The sequence below is a fragment of the Berghia stephanieae genome, chromosome 4 (genome assembly GCF_034508935.2).
Source record: "Berghia stephanieae isolate SIO BIC M18660-M18661 chromosome 4, UCSD_Bste_1.3, whole genome shotgun sequence".
NCBI classification, from domain to species: Eukaryota; Metazoa; Mollusca; class Gastropoda; order Nudibranchia; family Aeolidiidae; genus Berghia; species Berghia stephanieae.
In genome coordinates, this window is record NC_088363.1 from 38,910,591 (window position 1) to 38,932,274 (window position 21,684).

At 35.5% G+C, this 21,684-nt stretch overlaps 1 protein-coding gene across 3 annotated transcripts in view; it reads right to left on the bottom strand.

The window, feature by feature from the left end:
- LOC144970530 (glycine receptor subunit alphaZ1-like) overlaps window positions 1–21,684 on the bottom strand; it is a 163,369-nt gene that overhangs the window by 110,549 nt on the left and 31,136 nt on the right. For all 3 annotated transcript variants that reach the window (XM_078910269.1, XM_078910268.1, XM_078910267.1), the window contains exon 2: window positions 20,600–21,367. In XM_078910269.1, coding sequence (XP_078766395.1) covers window positions 20,600–20,835 — 236 coding nt within the window. In that variant the 5' untranslated portion in view covers window positions 20,836–21,367. The remainder of the gene's footprint in view (window positions 1–20,599; window positions 21,368–21,684) is intronic.

Below are 21,684 nucleotides of genomic sequence, written 5' to 3' on the forward strand. Positions count from 1 at the left end.
AGTTTTTTAAAGAAACGTAATCATACTCCTCCTTCCTCGTCTTGTGTTGAATAATAATTATTATGGATTTGAAAATTATAGATTTGGGATCTGATAATCAATGCGGACTTAACGTATCAAATATGACATCAGCATCCGGTATACGTCTCTATGTGAATGGAAGCAGGAAGTGCAACTAAATCCTGGCCTTTTGAATTTTATTGACTGTTTTTGGAGTCGTGATTAACATTACCATTACAAGAACTGTCGTCGTCATCGCAATCATTATCACATCATCATCATCATCATCATCATCATCATCATCATCATCACCACCATCATCATCATCATCATCGTCACCATTTACAATCATAACTGTTTAAAATTAGATTTTTTTTTTTTAATTTGAGCTTTTATTAAAAGCAATTTCCCCAAAGTGTTCAAAACTCTTTACATACACTTCTTCTTCTTCTTCTTCTTCTTCTTCTTCTTCTTCTTCTTCTTCTTCTTCTTCTTCTTCTTCTTCTTCTTCTTCTTCTTCTTCTTCTTTATCTTATTTTTATAGGTATATTGTTGTTCCATTGCTATAATGTGGTTCGTGGAAAAAAAAATCCTGTCTGATCTTTTGTTTGTATATGTCATGGAGTAGATGGTGCAAGTGGTCCAAGCAAACGGCAACATGTAACATACTACAGAACGACACAAGAGGCCTATAAGGCGTTCTTAAAACAAAACATTTCGATAGAGAGCAATGCTGTTACCGGTCAGATATTTATTTTACATTTACATTTAAGTATTTTGAATGGAATTCACAGGGCATGAATAAAAGGGGTCGTCTAAAATACACCTGGAGGAGGAGCCTTCACCAAGAATTGTGCGTCTCCAATCTTACCTGGAATGAGGCAAAGGTCTGTGCCGTGATGGACAGAGGAAGAGAGCTGTTGAGGCCCTATGCTTCGCCGGAAGCATAAGTATGTCAAGTATTTTGAGACAATTGAGATTGAAAAATGTTTTCCCAGTCACTCAAATTTGCGCCAAACACAGCAGGACTCGATCCCGGGAATTACAGTGAATACCACTCGGATCATGAGGTTGCTTTAACTGAACCCTACTGGTAATAATCAATATTGTAGAGAGAATGGCGCAGTAAAAGGGAGAGTATCTAAATTCTTTTGTTGTATATTTTCGACAATAAACCAAGAGAACAAAATTCGTATTTCTTTATCTTTAGAGCTGTCATCATTGTTGGGCATTGTTGGGTATTATTTTTACAAGCCATACTCCGCTTGTCATTTACAAATGGCGAAATGGGGATGGGGGAGGAGGGGAGAGGGCGTTGGGAATGGTTTTGACAGAAACATTTAATAATGTGTCCAGATTTGGGAAGCTGTAGCTATTTTTAATGATTGATGGTTTTAAAATATGGAATTTTGTGATAGAAGAAAATGGGAAAATTTGAGCAGCGACGGAAAAAAGGAGCGCTAGGTGTGACACTATTTGATTAGAATGAAAAGAATTACTGTCATGATAAAATTTAGAAAAGAAAAATCTCATATCTTGGACAAGTCTCTTTCCGATATAAAAACGTTTCGGGGTTAATGATTGTATTTGCAGTTCTTAGAACCGAAAGCCGTCACGAGCTCGATTAAACTGTTGTAATAGACAACATTTAGGGTTGGTTTGAGAATATTTCCATTACAACAATGAGACATTGAAAATTGGGGTTATCAGACCTAGAAGGAAGTGCATCTCGTTTTGAGCTTTGGGCTTATTTTTTTCTTTTTAGCACAATCTCCACTGAACGTGCTCAAAGCCCTTTACAAGGGGTCCCTGACCAACAGAACCATTTAACGTGTAGGACGAGACAGGCCGCCTGTTAGGCGATATTACCTTTTTTTTTTTGGACAGAGACAACGCTTTTAAGTGCCAGGTTCTCATTTTACACCTGAGTACGGTGAGAGAATGTGAGCAAAGACTCTTTTCCAAGGACTAAACTATGGGCCAAACGACGCTCGAACCCAGGACCTTCGGATCCGAAAGCGAGTGTCATGCCACTTAGACCACATAGCCGCAATAAAGTACCTACACCTCGTGTCGAAGCCATTGACCACTCGTCATATTTAACGTTAAAGTCTTCTAATCAAAATGAAAGAATAAATTAAATGTGTTTAGTCAAAGGACGGTGAAAGTGATCGAGCTCGTTTCACCCATGAGGGCATTAAGTCTGGTTCTAGACGTAATCCATCCCTTAGGAATCGAGAATGATTTACTACAGGCATTGGTATCGAATAATTAAGGCCTACAATACTAACACAATCTATAAAAACACCACACAAATTGTTTGGTCATAAAACTCGTCTTTCCAATATTGTTCGATGTAAATAACCCACATCTTGCCAACAAAATCTCTCAAACCTGGGACTTCGGTGAAGTCTTTTGTGAGTCCCAGGTTTGTGTGTTTTTGGCAAAATGAAGGTTGTTGTAATCGAATGATGTTTCATGGACGAGTTTTCTGGCCAAAATCTTAGATATGTGTGTTTTTCAGAGTACGGCATAATGCAAGACAAAAGGCTGTAAAACGACACAAAACATGAAATTGCTGCATTAGATTGCCTCATTATTTCTTGGGAGACCAATCAGACTGCTGGAAGAAATCCAATTTACCCAAATTTGATATTTAATTTGTGTATTACAAGTTGTTTGCGTTTTTAAATTATTGAAAAATGTCACAGTGAACTATTTAAGGGTTGTCTTTTAGCCGTACGGTCCATGCCATAACATACAGATAATTTTATAGCAGTTTCTGAAAAGCTCAATTTAACTCAATTCAATCCAATTTGTATAGTTCAACAAGCAGTAAATATTGCCTCTCGATGGGACTTCAGTAACTCACAAAATTATATATTATGTCTATCTATCTCATTCTTGCTGGATTACCTCGTTGATATTTTTAGCATAAGATTAAAGAGGAAGAAAAGCCACACTAGTGCTTTCCACCATATCTAACAGACCCAGCTACCCAATCACTGCTGGGTGGACAGGGGGAATGGGGGGGGGGTGCAGAAAAAATATCTCGACTGCACCCGTGATCGATCTCAGTTCCTTTGCGTGTGAAGCGAGTGCTCTACCAACTGAGCTATCGGGAAATAAACAATCGATTAAACCATGGTATTAACCATAGATATGCCTTTTAAAATAAATTATGAGTTCGATACAAGTATGTTTACTTTATCCATCATTGAACTGATGGTAGTTAGTGATATGAGTATATTATGTAAACATATCTTTCTCCTGAATTGGTCACTTATCACTCGATCATAATATAATATACATAGTATTCATTTTATCTGCTTTTACTTCTCAACATTTCTTTGTCAAACCGTAGCCATCGTTAACTTATAGCCTGACATTGACCAAAAAATGACGTCAAAATATGGGTCTTAGTGGGTCTTATCGTAGCCATCGTTAACTTATAGTCTGACACTGGCCAAAAAATGACGTCAAAATGCCAGGCTTTGGCCACAAAAAATGGCGGGTGGCGATCTATCTCTATAATTAAAACAATGTTGACGTCACTCTGGTCTTTGTTATTGGTTTTTTGCCATCCATGTTTATGAGTAATTCTCACTATACGGTATTAAACCTCTCCTTACCAACTATAGGAAAATCGTCACATTCGTTACTATACAACCAACATTTTTCTCATTCAAATTTCTTTTCTACATCATAAAATGTAAAGAAAATGAGCAGTGTGTTGTCGAGTATTTAATAATAATAATAATAATAATAATAATAATAATAATAATAATAATAATAATAATAATAATAATAATAATAATAATAATAATAATAATAATAATAATAATTATAATTATAATAACAAGAAGAAGAAGAAGAAGAAGAAAAAGAAGAAGAAGAAGAAGAAGAAGAAGAAGAAGAAAATAATAATAATAATAATAATAATAATAATAATAATAATAATAATAATAATAATAATAATAATAATAATAATAATAATAATAATAATAATAATAATAATAATAATAATAATAATAATAATAATAATAATAATAATAATAATAATAATAATAATAATAATAATAATAATAATAATAATAATAATAATAATAATAATAATAATAATAATAATAATGAAGCATTTTAAAAGGGCACAATTCTACTCAAAAGTGCTGAGGGCACTATGAAAAAAAAATAATTTAAAAGCTCTTTGACACATGTAGTCGGTATTGCACCTGTATAAATTTTCCATTCCCTAAAGCCAAACCTCACATTGTTCAATCAAGTGTCTATCACATCGAGGTGATTGATATCCAGTGTAATTGACATCTCTGTAAAACCTTGAAAGTGGTCTAACATTTCAACTTCACACTTCTCCACACAATATAATAGAACAAAAGTTCAGAGAGCTATCGAGTGGAAGCGACGCAATTTCCTGTCCTTTGAACACGCTTACACTGTCTCGGGGGCTTTGGGGGAAAGGCAGTATTTCTATATATTCTATATCGTGAACAGTGGCAGATTAGGTTTGCCAGTTTGGCATTATTGTCTGAACCGTCCAAAGCGACGTGCGCTTATTTGCAGGTCTGATTACCAAATTCCTTATGGGCTCATTGTTGTGATGACAATCTCAAAAAAATGAAGCAAAATATTGTCCATTACAACAATGTTAAACTAGGCCCATAAGCAGGATCGGATGTCAGACCTGCATTAATGTATACATTGATCCATACTGTTCTAGTCAGATAATAAATTTGAGCTCAAATTGTATCTCATCACTGTTTTTAATTCTAGAGTCAATTGTTTTCATAAATTGTTGCATTTTAAAATATTCTATTTCGTCCTCCATTACAAAACATCAATTATTTGTGTTTTGTTCTAGATCTTCATATCATTATTATTTTCCATTCCCCGTAGTCAAACCTCACATTGTTCAATCAAGGGTCTATCACATCGAGGTGATTGATATCCAGTGTAATTGACATCTCTGTAAAACCTTGAAAGTGGTCCGACATTTCAACATCACACTTCTTCACAACAACAGAACAAAAGTTCAGAGAGCTATCGAGTGGAAACCACGCAATTTCCTGTCCTTTGAACACGGTTGCACTGTCTCGAGGGCTTTGGGGAAAAGGCAGTTTTTTTTAATATATATTCTATATCGTGAACAGTGACGGGGTAGGTTTGCCAGTTTGGCATTATTGTTTGTCTCAACATCCCCAACCTACCCCCCCCCCCACCAACACCAACAAAAAAAAATGTTAGTTTGGAATTTTGTTCCGTTATCTTAACATCTAAATTAGGCAGTCGATAAAGTCTTGATAAATTGATCAATATTTTAAGATTATATTATTCTTGTATATGTATTTGCCAAATCATCGTATAATTCTAACATTTCGGTGAAATTCACACGTTAAACAACAAGATAAGATGCTTCAAGCAGTATAATGCAAGAAGTAAAAATTTATTATATTTATTAGGTGATAAATTACAGATAATTACCTTTATGTCGATTTTATATTTTACACATCTTTGGATTTGTATCTGGTACTTCGGATTTGTTTTTGATACTTCGGGTTTGTTTTTGGTACTTCCGGGTTGTTTTTGGTACTTCGGATTTATTGTTCTTTGGTACTTCTATATTTGACATGTTTTACGTGAAAAATTTGGCAGTAGTTCTACTCGTATGTATGCTATTTTTTCAGCAATCCTTGATAATATTCTCATAATATTGTATCCCCAATCCAATGGAATCTTCCGTTTAGTGTGGATCTGGTGAAATTATGAGGCTCAATTTATGGTCTGGGGGTCAAGGATTCGAATCGACTTGGACCGACGTAACGTTCGGCCTTTGCTCTCATCATAGTCATGTAAAATAAGTACCTGGCCAATGGCAGCCTTGTTTGTGTCTAACAATAGATTACAGGCTACATATGCCGTCCTACATGTTTACTGCTGTTGTTGTTTTGGTACCCTGTATAATAGCTTTTTGAACATGGTGGATATATTAAAGTAGTCCTTCAGAGCGATTCGACCCATGTAGCCGGAGTTTATCTGGGTTTCTAAAGCGTGAAACGGAAAATAGCAATTGCTTGCAGTCCTTTGGATAGCAAAGTACTTTCCGCCAGCTCTAGCAGGCTCTGCTACTCAATCACTGTCGGGTGGCATAAAAAAAGCTCGACTGCACCCGAGATCGATCTCAATCCCTTTGCGTGTGAAGCGAGCTGAGCTATCGGGACCCCCGTTTTTACATAGAACCTCATCAATTTGGTTGCTTGTTTTAAAACCAAAGCTAGAGGTGCCTAAATGAGCCAATAAAATGGAGATAAAAAAATAAAGTGAGTAGATGTGACTCATATATAAGGGAACAACACAACAGTGTTGTTTTTTGTGTTGTTCCCTTATATATGAGTCACATCTACTCACTTTATTTTTTTATCTCCATTTGCTTGTTTTAGTTTTACCAGAACCCAAAATCCAAAATTTGTAGTTTGCCACGTTAAAAGGTTTTCATATTATGTTTTACTTCTGAAAAAAAGTAGTATTCCTTCTAAGCCAATGGAGCTAGAGTTTATCCCGGTTTCTATAACATGAAACGGGCAATAAAAATTGCTTGCTATTCTTTGGACAGGACGCTAGTCTATCGCAAAGTACTTTCCGACATATCTAGCAGACCAAGCTACCCATTAACTGCGGGGTGGCAAAGAAAAATATCGACTAAACCTGAGACCGATCTTAGTCCCTTTGCGTGTAAAGTGAGTGCTAAACCAACTGACCTATCGAGATCCCCTTTCCTACTAAAAATAAACAAAACAAAAACAAACATACAAAAATCATCAATTTTGATCGTTCAACATACTACAATTCTATCTCCGTTTTTCCGTTGCTGGTGAAACATAGAGCCCAAAATTCCATGATTGACCTCTCAAAATACAAACAAACAGACAAACAAACAAACAAACAAACAAATAAACAAGCATATAGTGTCCGAAGGTCATCTAAATTCGATCAATTTTCTTCGCTTGAAACCCTATACTAAAATCTATGGTCATTCGTCCATGAGCTGCCTCATTAAATTTCACGCTTGCCTTCGCTCTCATCATAGATTTTTGTAAGGTCGAGATGGTGAATGAAGGATGTTTGTATGTACAAGTAAAAATTATACAACTCCCCCCCCCCCCTCTCTCTCTCTCTCTCTCTCTCTCTTTCCTCTCTCTCTCTCCTCCCATCATTCTCTCTCTTTCCTTTCTCTCCCCCATCTCTCTCTCTGTGTCGCTCTCTCTCTCTCTCTCTCTCTCTCTCTCTCTCTCTCTCTCTCTTTCCTCTCTCTCCTCCCATCTTTCTCTCTCTCTTTCCTTTCTCTCCCCCATCTCTCTCTGTCTCTCTCTGTGTGTCGCTCTCTCTCTCTCTCTCTCTCTCTCTCTCTCTCTCTCTCTCTGTGTGTGTCTCTCTCCGATTTTAAAGCCCATAGGTCCTTCAGAGCAATTAGACCCATGGAACCGGAGATTATCCCGGTTTCTACGGCGTGAAACTGACAATAGCAATTACTTGCTACACTTTGGATGGGACGCTAGTCTATCGCAAAGTACTTTCTGTCAGGTCAATCAGACCCAGCTAGCCAATCACTGTTTGGTGAACGGGGGGGGGGGGGCGGTCAGAAAAAAAATCTCGAATGCACACGGGATCGATCTCGATCCCTTTGCTTGTGAATCGAGTGCTCTACCACACTCAGCTAACGGGACCGCCAAAGCCCTTAGGTACATAAGATCAAATATGCACATTTATATAGAAAATTTCCTCGTTCACCCTGTACTCGATGCCCTTCACATACGCCGTCCAATGCTGTTGTTGGTTTGGCACCCTATATATTACTGTGAGTTCATTTAGAAGGACATTGCACTCTGACCGTAGCCATCGTGAACTTATAGCCTGACACTGACCATAGCCATCATAAACGTATAGCCTGACACTGACCATAGCCGTCGGGAACTTATAGCGTGACACTGACCATAGCCATCATGAACTTATAGCCTGACATTGACAAAAAAATGACGTCAAAAGACAAGTCTTTGGCAACTAAAGAAAACAAACCGTGAGTTGTATTCAATAGTTCAAACAATGGGGTCGCATATTTCCCCGAGTATAAATACTCACAGCTCACTAGACGCTGCACAAACCTAAAAAATGACGTCAAAGTATAAGACCTGGTGGATCCTAGCGTAGCCATCGTTATGTTATAATAGCCTGACACTGAAATCCAAAAGGACTGGCAGTTTGACGTCATTATTTGGTTTTTGCACCGCCTAGTGAGTTGTCGTTAGTAGTGCTCATGGAAACTAGTTATTTCATTGGTTGAACTATTGAATACAACTCACGATTTGTTTTCTTTTGTGGCAAAAGACTATCATTTTGACGTCATTTTTGGTCAGTGTCAGGCCATAACTTTACGAAGGCCACGGTCTGACCGATATATGTCTGTATCCCTCTCTGTCTTTGTCCCTCTATTCATCTATCTATTTATCTCTCAACCAATAGATCTTTCTATCCATCTATTAATTTATTTAATTATTTATCTATCTATTTATCTATCTCGCCATCTCTATCTATCTACCTATCTAATTATCTATCTATCACTATCTATCTATCTATCACTATCTATTTATCTATCTATCTCTCTATCTATATATCTATCTATCTATCTAATACCACACTCTCTCTCTCACTCCCTCTCTCTCTCTCCATCACTCTTTCTCTCTCTCTCTCTCTCTCTCTCTCTCTCTTTCTCTCTCTCTCTCTCTCTCTCTCTCTCTCTCTCTCTTTCTCTCTCTCCCTATCTCCTGTACTCAACGAACTGCGGTCAGAGTGTGAACCATACAGAATATATATATATATATATATATAAACGTTGCTAAGAACATCTACTCTCATAATTTACGACTCCATCCCTCCTTTCCGCCGTACTCTGACAAAACAACGTATTTTAACATTTGGCCAGAAAACTGGTCCTTCAAATATCGAACGATTAAAATGAACCTCATTTTGGCAACGCAACAAAACAAAAATGATAATAAATAACCAATCTGTCAAACCTGGGATATCAATGAAGTCCCAGGTTTGAGAATATTTTTTTTCCAAGATGAGGGACATTTTAATAGAACGATATTTGAAGGATGAATTCTCTGGCCAAAATTTTAAAGTCGTTTTTTTATTTTATTTTCAAAGAATGGCAGCTTAATTTATATATTATTCTTTTTACGTATGGATTGGCAATTGGTTGCTGTTGGATCGATGACCTGTGAGGACAGCTTTTTGATCGATATGAGTTTTGTTACTTTGTATTTTTTTAATCGAAGTGAACCGATGTGTATATCATGACCAATCTCTCTCTCTCTCTCTCTCTCTCTCTCTCTCTCTCTCTCTCTCTCTCTCTCTCTCTCTCTCTCTCATATATATATATATATATATATATATAGTATGCATATGACGTCACTCAGGCCTTTGTTATTGTTTTTGCCATCCGCGTTTGTGAGTTGTTCTCACTAAACTGTATTAACCAGACTATAAAAGTTCATGGTTACACAGAGTTTGTGTTTTGGTCCGTTATACTTCCGGATGGCAATGTTGTGAACTCCTTGGCCAAGCGCATTCTATCTATATATCCTTCTCTCTCTCTCTCTCTCTCTCTCTCTCTCTCTCTCTCTCTCTTTTATCTATCTCTATCTTTCCAGATATCTATGCCTTTCTCTAACTGCTCTCCCACTTTATCTATCTATCTACCCTTAGAAGAAAAATTCTTCATCATCACAAAACCGAGCATGGCAACACTCAACAGAAGAAACGAACTAACACCATAATCGCGAAGCTGGAAAAACACGATAAACACAATAATCTATTTTCACTTTCACTTCCTAATGAGAGCGAATGCTCGAAACAATAATATTGTAGAAGTTGACCATAATACTCTTCAACAACAGTCGTAACGTCACTTCCTTCCTAATGACGCATGGTAACTTAATAATACTGGCTCTAAACTATCGGACGCCCGTATGAAATATTTCTCCGGCGAGCATAAAAGCGTATCCAGAGGAAATAAATACATTAATTTGATCATGTTTTGACTTTTACACATTCTGATCACAAGGCATATGAAAAGTTCTAGCCAGCATGAAGAATAAAAAGTAATGATTTTCTTTGTTTAGAACCAAGATGGCTGCCGTTGCCGGGCGGCGTGACATCAGACTACTGAATCCAATTATACTTGAAATATTTTATCTATCTTTCTATCTTTCTATCTCCTTCTCTTTATAGTTGTGGAAATAAGAAAATCTGCCAAATGTACTATTTTATTTCTAATGTTATCTATAATTGACAGCTAATCAAAATTTCAACCCGCCAATACATGCATAACATATTTTTAAAAGGTATTGATTCCATTTTTATTGTTATGGGAATGCGTTTGTCACTGGTGCTGTCCCTTTATTGTGTCCAACACACTGGATACTGGATACTACTTTCATGACAACTTCGACTTAAACACAATTCATTAAGGCTGAAATGAAAATCACAAACCACACACGACTTGTCGTCGCCTCCGTTTAAAGTATTGATGCTTTTCGCTAAGCCAAAAAGCTCACAATAGTTGACAGCCGGAAATAAGGTATCAACACACAAAACTATATGTGTCACCTTGAACATTTATAGTCTTATTAATACAGTTTAGTAAGAACTACTCATAAAAATGGCTGACTAAAACCAGCAACCAAGTCCTGACATCAACTTCGTTTTATCTATTATGTGAATACGCTTATTACAGATTATGTCCCTTAGTTGTAACCAACACCGTGAAACATTTTAAGAGGACAGCACACATGTAAACACTTATTTTGGGCTCGATGATTTCTACAAGTGAACAAAACTCACAAAATCACACAAATCATTTTAAAAACAAGCCTTAACACCGAGGTACCAGTCCCATGTGGAGAGGTCATTGTAATTTGTCTTTGTCCACAAACTACCGGACTGCATTTGGTAGATGTAATGCAAGGGGGAGAGAGAGAGAGAGAGAGAGAGAGAGAGAGAGAGAGAGAGAGAGAGAGAGAGAGAGAAAAGAAAATCATGCAAAGCAATGTTTCCTAAAGCAATAAGTCTTTAGCTTGCTTTTGAATACCTCCAGGGATTCTGAATAGGCATGATCTATATTAACTTTCCATGTGCTCGAGGTCATTGGTCACATTGCAAAGTGTGCTCAAAGTGGAAAGTGCTCACAGATTTTTAAATATCTAACATCAGGACTGGTCATTTAATTCAGCTTGACACATGGGTATGTTTACAATTTTCATCAACAAAGCAGCGTGTTTACATGTGTTAAAATATATTCAATCGTTGGACAGCAACAAATCATGTGATTGATGACTTGATTGGACGAAAACATGAATATAGATCGCTCCCATTTCTAATCTCAAAAGGTAATTTATTGCAAATGGAGGGGCCAGATGATAAAAAAAAATCTCTTTTACCTGCATTTAATTTGTTAGATAAATATCTGAACAATTGTGTATGCTAGGTACCAGAACATGGAAATGTAATATAGTTCGTGCCCATTGTGTATGCTAGGTACCAGACAATTTAATTTGCTCAGGGCAGTGCGTAACAAGAACAAATGTGAGGCTGTAAGTTCGTAAGTTCCGAACAGGGGGTTTCAATGTGAGCGATCTATAGATAGAATGCGCTTGGCCAAGGAGTTCACAACATTGCCATCCGGAAGTATAACGGACCAACACACAAACTCTGTGTAACCATGAACGTTTATAGTCAGGTTAATAATGTTTAGTGAGAACAACTCACAAACGCGGATGGCAAAAACAATAACAAAGGCCTGAGTGACGTCATCTTCGAACTATCTATATTCATGTTTTCGTCCAACCAAGTCATCAACCACATGACTTGTTGCTGTCCAACGGTTGGATATTTCTTAACAAATGCAAACACACTGCTTTGTTTACAAATATAAACATACCCATGTATCAAGCTGAATCAAATGACCAATCGTGATGTTAGATATTTAAAAAGCTGTGAGAACTTTTCACTAAGTGGGTCATTTTGAGCACATTTTGCAATGTGACCAATGATCTCGAGGACATGGAAAGTTAATATAGATCATGCCCATTCAACAAGTTCATTAAGGTAATTTGGAACAAGTGTGCCTTGAACAACAAATGATGAAAATAACATGTCGCCGATGACAAAACGTTGCCCTTTGATTAATAATCAAAACCGAAGAGGATCAAATGTAATTATACTGTATTAATTGATAATATTACATGTCGCATGGATGTAATTTTGCATGTTTAAAATTTGTATCATTTTTTAACTTACTTTTTTTTCTTTTTATTTTCTTTTTTTTTTTTTGTTGTTGTCCTTATTCCGGTTGTTCTATTTTTCATTTGTTTGTTTCCGGGGAGGGGATGGGGGGGGGGGGGGGTTGTTTGTTTGTTTTTTTATTTGTTTGTTTGCGGGAGGGAGTTTGTCTTTTTTTTGTTGTTGTTGTTGTTGTGTTGCTTTTTATTTTGCTTTTTTTTTTTGGTTTATCTTTGTATTTTGTTTAGTTTTTTGTTTTTGTTTTGTTTGTTTGGTTTGTTTTTTTTTCTAAGAGAATTTTTTTTTGGCCTGTGTGGGCTGATCTTTTTTCATTTGTTTTCAATTTGCTATTTTGTTATGGGTTTGTTTTGTTGTGGGCTTTTTTTAGGGGGGGGGGAGGGATATTTTTGGGCGGGGGTTAGGTAGTTAGTTTAGGAGTGCGGAAGTGTTTGGGTCTGGGTTGTTGGTTTCTTTTAACTTTTGTCAACGCAATGATACCTTTTCTTCGTATTCTTTTGAACATAAAGTACCTTTTAGCGTTAAATGTATATTATTATATTAGTAGTCTCACCTCTTACAATATTGTGTGTTTCAGTAATTCACTGCATCATCAGGGCGGAATGAAATTACAAAATGGTTTCCTATGAATACTACTAACGACTTGGTGAAAATGGAAAAGGCTTCTGATAGGAACAGAACAGAAAATGGACGTTTCGGGTACAAAGCATTCGCCAGCAAAACAATAAAACAAAGGAACATTGAAAAATGTTTTCCACTCTCCTTTGTTTGTTTTGTTGACGAAGGGTTGGTACCCGAAACGTCCAATATTCTTACTGTTCCCATCCGTAGCCTTTTCCATGTTTACCTTTATCGTTTATATAGTATTTTCACGATCCAGGAGCTTCAAGCAGCTCCCCACAGCTCTTTACTTTTCCTGTGAATACGATTAGCGTTTGATATAATATATATGGATACATTTGTGAGGTTTTTTTTACCTCTGATTGCTATTGTTGCCTCGTCCAGATCTGAAAAGGATGTGACCATCTATCAATTATTATGTGGGCTCAAACCATAGATATACATCTGTACTACAAGGTGTATATCTATGGCTCAAACTTAAGACATTTGTGAAAGTACATGACATAGATCATCAGTCGGAAGCTGAAACTGTCGGATTTGCATTTTTTCTGAAAGAATATGCTCCCCAGAGCATTTTAATCTTTATTTGAAGGAAATCGGGTGCTTTTTCATGGTTATGGTCAGATGTATGAGAAAGTTATCCAGCAACTTTTCTCAAATGTCATACTTTTTTAAACTTGACTAGTTGTAAAATATATCAAGAAATGAAATTAAGCTTTGACATTTCCCGAAGATGTACAAAAGAGGTTGATTTAATCATTTATGATAAGAACTCATTTTTTTTTTAAAATTTAATTGACCTTCTAACTAAACTTGGCAATATCTCAGTTCAAACTTTTTCACCATCCGACTGAGTATGTCTGACTCACTGTAACATTTTTTACAATTTTCTCATCCAAAATGGACGCATTAACCAGTGAACTGCCGTACTACTCTGGAAAGACACGTATTTAAAATTTTGGCCAGAAAACTCCTCCTTCAAATATTGATCGATTGGAATGAGCCTCATCTTGTCAAAAACTTTCAAACCTGGGACTTCACGAAGTCTCAGATTTGAGTATTTTTGCCAAGATAATGGCCATTTCAATCGATAGATATTAGAAGGACGAGTTTTCTGGTCTAATTTTTGAATAGGTGGGGGTTTTATTTTCAGAATACACCAGTAAAGAGGATATAAACTTTTTGCTGAGATGGGAATCGAACTCGAGACAATAACTGTTACGGCAACTCCGTCTGAGAGCTAGTCTTGATAAATAGAGGAGACTGGTTTAATTTACTCTAACATTATATTTCATCATTTTTACCAAGAAAGCAGTCACAGCAATGCGACTCAGGGTTCGTAGAAGATAAAAACAGATTTGTCAACTATTGTAAACCAGTAAAAATAATCTTGAATAATTCTGATTTGGTAGAACCTTAGTCTAATCGATAGGGTTGGGGTTTTTTTAATTAATAATTTTTGACATCGTTAAATAGCACAAATTTTGTAGTTTTAATAGTTGAAGGCAGCATGGGCTGATTTAACATTGTTGTAATGAACAATAAGCTATTTGTTGAAAGATGCAATTCGTCTATAGATAGTTCAAAGATGACGTCACACAGGCCTTTGTTATTGTTTTTGCCATCCGCGTTTGTGAGTTGTTCTCACTAAACTGTATTAACCAGACTATAAAAGTTCATGGTTACACAGAGTTTGTGTGTTGGTCCGTTATACTTCCGGATGGCAATGTTGTGAACTCCTTGGCCAAGCGCATTCTATCTATAAGGAAAAATAACCTAATTCAAAAAACTGTGACGAGATGGAATCATCTAAAGTTTGAGACAAAAAATTCTAATTCAATTTATAATTTTTAAGAATGCCATTGATAAAGAACTTACCAACATTATATTTGATTTTGATGAATAATGTAACGCGACATTGGATATTACAGTATTTTGTATAGCAATTATTTGAAACTCTTGAATGTACAAAGTTGGACATGCCAAATGAATGTAAATAGTTAATTATACTATGAATATTGAAAATTACACTTATTTATGTATTAGATATTTAATAATCAATATTATCAATTAACATTGAATGCTGTTTATATAATTGATAGATTGTACCTATGCAAACAAAAGTTACACAGAGCATTTAAAGATTAGCTATTAGCTCTTAAACAATACAATACGAGAATATACGATACGAATAATTCTCATTGGATTTTTAAGTATTTCCCATATTAGAACAATGGGCCTATCAATTACAATTCGTGTTATCAAATAACTTAACGCTTGTTAAACTTCCATAAGGGCGAGGTAATTGCTGTCATTGAAATGTTTTTATCCTATACAGAATAACATGCCTTGAAATGGTGGTCTAAAAAAATAATTAAAGGAAAGTTATTTATGTGACAATATATAATAGATTGTCTAGACTAATAGGCGTCAAGATAATTTGTGTTTATGGAATTTTGATGAAAGTGAATTTGGACGGTATAAATTAAAAAGAAAAAAAAGCTAACTATTAAGTGGAAGAATGAAATATTTTGTTTAAAAAGAAAAGATGCGATGAATTAAAACCATATAATTGATTTACTAAAGGGTCAAATTACGTGATTTCAAATTTAAAAGGCAATTTTCTTGGGTACTTTCATTGTAATTCTATAACTTTTTACTATCCCATTTTCTTCCCTTTTTACAGGCGCTGATATGACCTAAATGCGTTGCAATCGCCGTAAAACCCTTTAAAAAATCAAACATATAAACAATAATTGTTAATCCTCTCAGTGTTGAAAAGGCGTTCTGTTAAATACTCTCTGAAATAAGGATAGGTCTGTCCAATGTCATATCTGACCAACAGTTTCAAAACGGTATTATGCCGGAATAAACCAGATGACGATATCAATGTGAGTTTAACCGTGCGTGGCCTTCGTAAAGTTTTGGCCTGATACTGACCAAAAAATGACGTCAAAATGCCAGTCTTTTGCTACAAAAGAAAACAAATCGTGAGTTGAATTCAATAGTTCACCCAATGAAATGACCTGTTTCCATGAGCTCTACTAATGACAACTTACTAATGACGTCAAACTGCCAGTCCTTTTGGATTTCAGTATCAGGCTATAACATAACGATTATTACGACATAACGATAACGTTTATGTTATAGCCCGATACTGAAATCCAAAAGGACTGGCAGTTTGACGTCATTATTTGGTTTTTGCACCGACTAGTGAGTTGTCGTTAGTAGAGCTCATGGAAACAAGAGGTCCCATTGGTTGAACTATTGAATACAACTCACGATTTGTTTTCTTTTGTGGCAAAAGACTGGCATTTTGACGTCATTTTTTGGTCAGTATCAGGCTATAACATAACGAAGGCCACGGTTTAACCCAGTTCACTGCTGTACTCTGGAAAAAATCGTATTTAAAAATTTGGCCAGAAAACGTGTCATTCAAATATCTATCGATATGAATGACTCTCATCTTGGCAAAAACTCTCAAACTTTAGCCTTAGGACCACGAAGTCCTCCATCAAGTCCCAAGTTTGATTGTTTTTGCAAAGATGAGGGTCACTGAAATCGATCATTATTTAAAGGACGAGTTTTCTGGCCAAATTTTTAAATACATGTTTTTCCAGAGCCTGGCAGGTAACCGGTTAAAACTAAAACGATCAGGGATGTGGCATTTCACGTTTTTAAAAACTTTATAATTTATATTCTGTATTCTTAATGATTTGTTAAAATTTTGAAACAATTCTTTTATTTCTAGTTATGAATTCAAATTTCTCCGTATAGATAGTTCGAAGATGACGTCACTCAGGTCTTTGTTATTGTTTTTTGCCATCCGCGTTTTTGAGTAATGCTCACTGAACTGCATTAACCTGACCATAAACGTTCATGGATGCAAACAGTTTTGTGTGTTGGTCCGTTATACTTCCGGATGGCAATGTTATGAGCTTCTTAGCCAAGCGCATACTATCTATAGATAGTCTGCGCTTGGCTTAGAAACTCTCAACCTTGCCACCCGGAAATATAACGGAGAAACACACGAAACAATGTGTAACCATGAACTTTTATAGTCTGATCAAGACAGTTTAGTGAGAATTATTCATAAACATGGATGGCAAAAAACAATAACAAAGTCCTGAATGTCGTCAACTTCGTTCTATCTATAGATCCACCTGGTATATTACCGTTTAGAGGCGATGGGTCACACGTTATTGAACAGATTGGATATGAATCATGTTAGAAGTATTAATTGATAAGATTGCCCAGCCGTACACAGTACCGATTGACTTTGGGACTATGAATAATTTAGATGCCCCAGAAACGGCCCGATTTTTTAATTGTGTACGACAAATATCGCCCCGTTTATATCGACACACACTATATATTATAACAGTTATAAGGAAAACAGTCACCAATAATAACGATTAGATAGATAGATAGCTGTTATTTCAAAAATGCTCAATTATAAAACGCGATTATCTTTTAGTAACAAATAATCTAAAAGCGGCGACCTATCTTGTCTTACATAACTCAAAGAATAATAAAATTTGAAAAATTTGGATATAACGAAATTAATCATCCTGTTATCTAAATGTTGCTATACCCGCGTTCTAGTGTTATTGACGTATAATTTTCACCTCTGCTGTTGTTGAAAAAGATGAGAACAGCAGGTGATCTTTGTTGTTATAAAATATACAGGTAGGAGTGCTCACTTTTCTGAATTAATTGTTTGTGCACGCATGCACTGTTATTTTGTCATGCCTTATGTTTTGAAAACATGTCAGTTATATGCAAACAATGCAAGACAGAAAATATCACATGCGACCCAGTTCTCCATGACATCATATTTATTGAGTCAGCGAAAGGGTATTATTGAGCATGGCTACCTTTAGTAAATGGCAAACAGCTGATTTTTTGTTCAGCCGCATTGTTTTGTTTTGATTTTTTTTTTTGGGGGGGGGGGTTGTTTTTTATTTGTTTTTGGAGGGGGGGGTGAGATTATTTTGCTATTTTTTATTTGTTTTATTTAATATTTTTTCTTGTGCTTATTTACACGGTTGGTTAGAATGAAGGAGGGAAATTCTCTGCAGCAATATGCAAAGCCATGCACCTTTTTTTTTATATATAATTGTCTAGGTTTTTAAACAAATTGTCAATGATACTTAACATTGGTGGGGGGGGGGGGGGGGGAGAGGGGGGTAGAGGTGTTGCCAATTGTGTGTGATAACAGAAAATGAAGTGAGTAGAAAAGTGCCAGAAGACAATAGAGATTGAAAATTTCGCGGCGATGTGGGGGGCTCGTCCCACGACCTTACTGATACGACAACTCCGCCTGGCCGTTGGAGGGACACTATGCAGCGACTCCATCCACCACTGCTGTAAGGTCGTGGGTTCGAACCCCCATCGACGCCAAATTTTTATTCTCTATTGTCTTCTGGCACTTTTCTTCTCACTTCATTTTCTGTTATTACCAACATAAGTGCCTGCTCCACTCACTTTTCTGAATTGATTGTTTGTGTCGACAGACATGCAGTAATAAGAATTTTACTGAATCGGTTTTGAAGGACATACACAGAAAATTCAATTATAATATTATATTGTTCTACGCTCCCCCCCCCCCCCTTTTACTCCCCTCCCCCATCCACATGTGCACTTCCGCTGCCTCACATTTATTTGCAAATTTATTTCATCCCCATGTATAAACCTTTTTTTTTACTTCACGAAATAATGACTGCATTTTTTCCTTGCCAGCCCGTACATTTAATCAAATCCCTGTGATTTAATCGACGTCTCATTCTCTTTACAAACGTCATTTTTACCTATTGTGCTAAATTAGATATTATGGTTCCGACAGTCGTATTTGTTTATTTTGTTGGGTTTTTTTTTTGTTTTTTTTTTTTGATATGTTGTGTTTTGTTTTGTTTTGTTTTTGGTTGTTTTCTTTTCGATTTGTTTTATGGGGTTATTTAATGTGGTTTTATTTTTGTTTTTTTTTTTTTTTGTTATTTTTGTTTGTCTTTGGGGTTTTTTTATGGGTTTTTTTTTTTTTTTTTTTTTTTTTTGTTTGTGGGGGGGGGGGGGGGGGTTGGTGGTTTTTTAGGGGTTTTGTATTGCTGTTGTTTTAATTTTGATTGTTGTTGTTTTTGTTTTTTTTTTTTTGTTTGTTTGTTTTTTTTTTTTTTGGGGGGGGGAATTTTTTTTATTTTTTGGTTTTTCTTTTGCTTTTGTTTTTGGTTTTGGTTTTATTGTCGTTTTCTTTTTAAGGAATAACTATATAGATAGAATTTCTTTGAGCATTAAAAATGTATGCAAGTTCAATATAAATAACATGTTTTATAAGCATTTCCATTTAAATCAACTCAACATTTATCAAACTTTCGAGTCATTTTAAGGCAAGGCCAAGACTAGGGGTCATAAATATGGGTCTTTTATAAAGGGGCATATCTTTGTATGAGTAAATATAAACTAATGCATGATCATGCTTGGGCAGGCGAAAATCAAAATGCAATGCAAACTGGATAAATAAGCGTAAAATATGTGACCCATCGCCTCAATAGGGTAATAAATCTACACGATTTAGATGGTGGTAAAAAAGAATCTTGAGATTTTTACCTTCATGTTTTGTTTCATTAAGAGGTAAGAATAAAAATTATTATGAAGATAAAAATTGGAATTTTACATCTCCGACCAGTTTAACTTTAAATTCGCTTTGGTTTTAAGTTTTCAATGGGTAGATGGTAAAATGTGAACTTATAAATAGAAACTTGAGATTTGTATCAACATATTATTGTTTCATTTGGAGGAAAAAATACAAATTCTTTTGAAGAAAAAAGAAGTAGAATGGCATTGTTTGGATTATTTCAATTTAACTTTAAATCCACTTTTCGTCATCTTGGATGGTAGATGTTGAAATTATAACAAGAAACTTGAGAATTTGACCAATTTTTAGTACGGGTAGTAGAAAGATAGAAAATATTATGGAGCTAAAACGTAAAATGTCATAATATTATATCTGACATACTCTGGAAAAACCCATATTTAAAAATTTGGCCAGAAATTTGGTCCTTCAAATTGTGGTCGATTTAAATGACCCTCATCTTGGCAAAAACTCTCAAATCTGGGACTCCGCGAAGTCTGCCTTGGTCCCAGGTTTGAGAGGTATTGCCAAGGTGAGGGTCATTTAAATCGATCGATATTTGAAGAACGCGTTTTCTGGCCAAATTTTTAAATATTGGTTTTTCCAGAGTACGACAGAGATAATATTATGACATTTCACGTTTTAGCTCCATAGTTTTTTTCTATCCTTCTACTGCGTACTAAAAAATTGGTCAAATTCTCAAGTTTCTTGTTATAAATTCAACATCGAGTCTACCATCCATGATGACGAAAAGTGGATTAAAAGTTAAATTGAAATAATCCAAACTATGAAATTTTACTTCTTTTTTCTTCAAAAGAATTTGTATTTGTACGGCAGATATCTGATCATTTCAACTTTTCGTCATCTAGTCCACCCTGGCGTAGTAACACTGGATAGAGACGATGGGTCACATTATATGCTAATGACAAGCCAAACTAATAAACAGTAACAATAAATGATGAAGGGTTTTCCTCTCACCTGTCAACGTGTATTACACTTGTCGGATCCATCGTCACATTAGCATCACCCAAACTGGCATTGTCCTCCCACCTTGACGTGGAATTACTGGGCGTGTCCGTCACGCCAGTGCAGACGATAAGGTCAAAGGCCAAATAGGTCACGAAGGCAAAGGTCAGTAATATCCGGAAATTGATTATAGAAGTGGAAGAAGATGACGAAGATGATGTTGAAGATGGTGATAAAAGGAACATCATTTTGGCGATTATGTCTTTGACAAGTTCTAAACGATCTAACTATTTTGAAGAATGGTATTTCAAATAAAATTGAATTTCCCGTACTCCAAACGTTGAGATGTATAATTGATGAAAACGTCAGACCACACACTGAAATTGTTTTATTTTTCTTTAATCCTCCGACAATATCATACAATAGAATATCTAACGGATCAATAGCTACTTGAATTAAATCTTTTTCTTCAATATCAAAAGCTTTGTTCCCTCGATATTTAAATCCCGAATGCTTTGGGTGGGCTATTAACGACTTAATTTAAACGTTAAGCTCTTCTTCCTCTTCTAAGAAAATACAATAATAGAGTTTCATCAATCATTAAAGACATCTCTTCTGTGAGGATTTCAAATGACAAAAATAAAAACTGTTGATGGGTTATTTTTCAGGGAATTGTATCTATGCATATTGAATGAATCCTTTTAAAATGTCCACGACACAAATTTTATTCGTGAATTCACCATTTTCATGGAATACCATAGAGTAGAATCCAAGATAGCTCTGAAATAAAAACGAAAGAAATGTTTTAGTATTATTAGAAAAATACTTGAGATTTCATTTAGAGCAACATGCAATAAACGCGCTCAAAGCGCTTTACAAACATGTAAAGTAGAAGATTTGAATTAATCTGAAGTGAAAATGTGACCCATCGTCTCAAAACGGTATTATGTCGGGATGAACCAGATGCTAAAAGGTCAAATTATAGTTAAACTGGTCAAACAAATAAATTATTTGTATTTAGCAGTATAAAATATCATATTCATCCTCCTCAATAAAACATATAAACTCAACTTATGTCTGATATTTCTGGCTACAAA